This window comes from Bison bison, unplaced genomic scaffold (assembly GCF_000754665.1).
Source record: "Bison bison bison isolate TAMUID 2011002044 unplaced genomic scaffold, Bison_UMD1.0 scf7180017858796, whole genome shotgun sequence".
Lineage (NCBI taxonomy): Eukaryota > Metazoa > Chordata > Mammalia > Artiodactyla > Bovidae > Bison > Bison bison.
In genome coordinates this window covers 4911-8268 of record NW_011489368.1, presented here as the reverse complement: position 1 = coordinate 8268, position 3358 = coordinate 4911, and the positions used below count along the sequence as shown (strand labels likewise).

The 3358-nt window shown below is 40.5% G+C and overlaps 1 protein-coding gene across 1 annotated transcript; it reads right to left on the bottom strand.

Annotated features, from left to right (window-relative positions):
* Nucleotides 1-454: 454 nt before the first annotated feature.
* On the bottom strand, nt 455-1393 carry LOC104980779 (olfactory receptor 5B2-like). The gene has a single exon (XM_010829549.1). It carries the CDS (start codon nt 1391-1393, stop codon nt 455-457), a length of 939 nt encoding a protein of 312 aa, XP_010827851.1.
* Between the last annotated feature and the right edge of the window lie 1965 nt (nt 1394-3358).

Sequence of the window (3358 nt, the reverse complement as noted above, 5' to 3'; positions counted from 1 at the left end):
AATAAAGAAGATTAGACATAAATTTGCATTCTAATACCTTTAAATTATCTTAAATTATTGCATTATAAACCACCTATACCACAAATTTACCAGGGCAATGCGTATGTGATCATATGCCCACACAGAGCATACATATGTGTTTCTGTTCATGAACTTGCTGGTCCTACTGATTTACATGTATGTTTGCACTGCCATGTGATAGAGAAAATGCCTGTGTAGCAAGTGAATAGGTCAAAAACCATTAGAAATATTTTTAAGAAGCAGGACTTAAAATGTCTTATGCTTTACTTGAGCCATATTTAGTTCAAGTATCACATACACTTTATTTTTTATTATACAACAGATTTCTGAGTGGTAAGAATATAACTTTAGCAATTAAATGTACTTCAAGTCTAAAAATGTGAATGGAAAGACTTAAGAGGAACAAAACTAGATTATTGTACATCATGCAGCATTAAAATCCTAGAGAGAATTTTGCCTTCCCCCAAACCTTCTTGAATGCACTTTTCACCTCTTTGTTCCTCAGGCTGTAGACTATAGGGTTCAGCATGGGGATGACCATAGCATAGAACACAGAGGCCACTTTGTCTGTGTCCATGGAGTGATTGGAGCTGGGTTGCAAGTACATGAAGATGATTGTCCCATAGAAGATGCTGACGGCTGAAAGGTGACTAGCACAGGTGGACAAAGCTTTTTGGTATCCTTTAGCCGAGTGCATCTTCAAGACAGTGATAAATATGAGAAGGTAGGAAATAAATACTACTAGAAGAGCAAAAAAGACATTAAAGCTTGAAATTAAAATGAGAACCACCTCTCTAACATGTTTATCAGAGCAAGAGAGAGCCATGACAGCTGGAATATCACAGAAAAAGTGATGGACCAGCTTGGACTCACACAGAGAAAGGCTGAACGTGCCCCCAACGTGGATGGAGGCATTCACGAATCCACAGACGGAGGAGCCTATGGCCAGACGGGCACACACACTCTTCTTCATGGTGATGGTGTAATGTAGGGGTTCACACACTGCAGCATGGCGATCATAGGCCATTGCAGCTAAGAGGAAATTTTCCACACTGGCAAAGGCTGCGAAAAAGAATATCTGAGTAGCACAGGCATTGTATGAGATGACCTTGTCTGCTCTAAGAAACCCAGCCATCACTTTCGGTGTGACAGCTGAGGAGTAGCCAAAGTCCACCAAAGACAGATTAATGATGAAAAAGTACATTGGGGTGTGGAGACAGGAGTCCAACAGGATCAGTGTGATCATCCCCAGGTTTCCCAAAACACTGATGAGGTAAATGAGGGTGAACACAATAAAGAGGGGGATCTGAAGTTCTGGAGCATTGGTTAGACCCACCAGGATGAAGTCCGTCACCTCTGTGCCATTCTCCATGGGAATTTTCTAAATTCTCTGTAGTAATGAAAAAGCAAAGAGCATCTGGTAAACAGCAAAGAGTTTGCCCTGGAATTATATAAACACCCTGTTATTTTATCATTTTATGATGGCAATAAATTATTCTTCTTGATTCTCTGATCTAAAGCATAGTTTTGGTCTTCCCTGGTGGTCTAGTGGTTAAGAAGCTGCCTGCTGATGGAGGGGGCATGGGTTGGATTCCTCATCCAGGAGAGTCCCACATGCTGTGGAGCAACCAAGCCCATGCACCACAACTGTTGAAACCCACACACTCTAGAGCGCAAACTCCACAACAAGAGAAATCACGGCAATGAAAAGCCAGTGTGCCACCACTAGAAAGTACCCCACCCACCACAACTATAGAAAGCCCATGAGCAGCAACAAAGACTCAAAACAGTCAAAAAAAGTGGGGGAAAAAATAAAGCATAGGGTGGAATAAAAAACTTAGCAAATGAATTATCTAACAGTTACATGCTGTTGAAGCTGAAAGAGCCATGCAGATTACATTGTCAATTTCCCACTTGTGCAAATGAACAAACTGAGGTGCAGAAAGAGATTATTATCAGTCTTATATCACACAATACTTTGACAACCTGGTGTGAAGAAGGTCATTTGGAAAGACCCTGATGCTGGGAAAGATTGAAGGCGGGAGGAGAAGTGGATGACAGAGGATGAGGTGGTTGGATGGCATCACAGACTCAATGGACGTGAGTTTGAGTAAACTCCAGGAGTTGGTGATGGACAGGGAGGTCTGGCGTGCTGTGGTCCATAGGGTCACAAAGAGTTGGACATGATGGAGCAACTGAACTGAACTGACTGATTACACATTTGCCATAAACACATCTTCCAAAACAAATCACTTGAATCTATCAACAGATTAAGTTTATACAGTGCTCACTCCAAGTACACATTTAAGTTAAACATGCTTAAATATGCTTAATCCTCTCAACAAACCTACAAAAGGTTAAGTGTTTTGAGCAAGTTTATCTGAGTATCAACTGACAGAGTCAAGCTTTGGACTCAGGCAGAGTGATTTCCAGGACGCATGCTCCTAACTGAAATTTAATTGAATTTATTTTAAACTAAAGCTTATATTTATTCATTGCATATCGTAGAGGCATACATAGCCAAAGGAGCAATTCTTAAAAGAAAGTGTGCCATGGAATGTTGAGCTTGGGTTCTGAAAAGAGGTACATATGTGTTCAAAAGCAGCCCTATAATTTAAAACCTAGGAGACATTGTTCATGAAATAACATCTTTGAGCCTCATTGTCTCTATAAAATGAGATGGTAATTAGATCAACAATTATTATAATAGTTAAATGAGGTAATATATTTTTTAAAAGCACAACTAGAGTGTTGCTATGAAAGTGAAAGAGAGTGAAAATGAAAGTCACTCAGTTCTGTCTGATTCTTTGCAACCCCATGGTCCATGGAATTCTCCAGGCCAGAGTAGTGCAGTGGGCAGTCAATAAAAGAGTCCGAAATGCAGTACTTGGATGCAATCTCAAAAATGACAGAATGATCTCTGTTTGTTTCCAAGGCAAACCATTCAATGTCACAGTAATCCAAGTCTATGCTCCAACCAGTAATGCTGAAGAAGCTGAAGCTGAATGGTTCTATTAAGACCTACAAGATCTTCTAGAACTAACACTCAAAAAAGATGTCCTTTTCAATATATGGGACTGGAATGCAAAAGTAGGATGTCAAGAGATACCTGGGGTGACAGGCGAATTTGGCCTTGGAATACAGAATGAAGCAGGGCAAAGGCTAACATAGTTCTGCCAAGAGAATGCCCTGGTCATAGCAAATACCCTCTTCTAACAACGCAAGAGACGACTCTACACATGGACATCTCAGGATGGTCAATACTGAGATCAGATTGATTATATCTTTGCAGCCAAAGATGGAGAAGCTCTATACAGTCAGCAAAAACAAGACCAGG

What these genes read in the sequence shown, in the direction of transcription:
- LOC104980779 (XM_010829549.1), bottom strand. Translation starts at nt 1,393, where the DNA reads ATGGAGAATGGCACAGAGGTGACGGACTTCATCCTGGTGGGTCTAACC.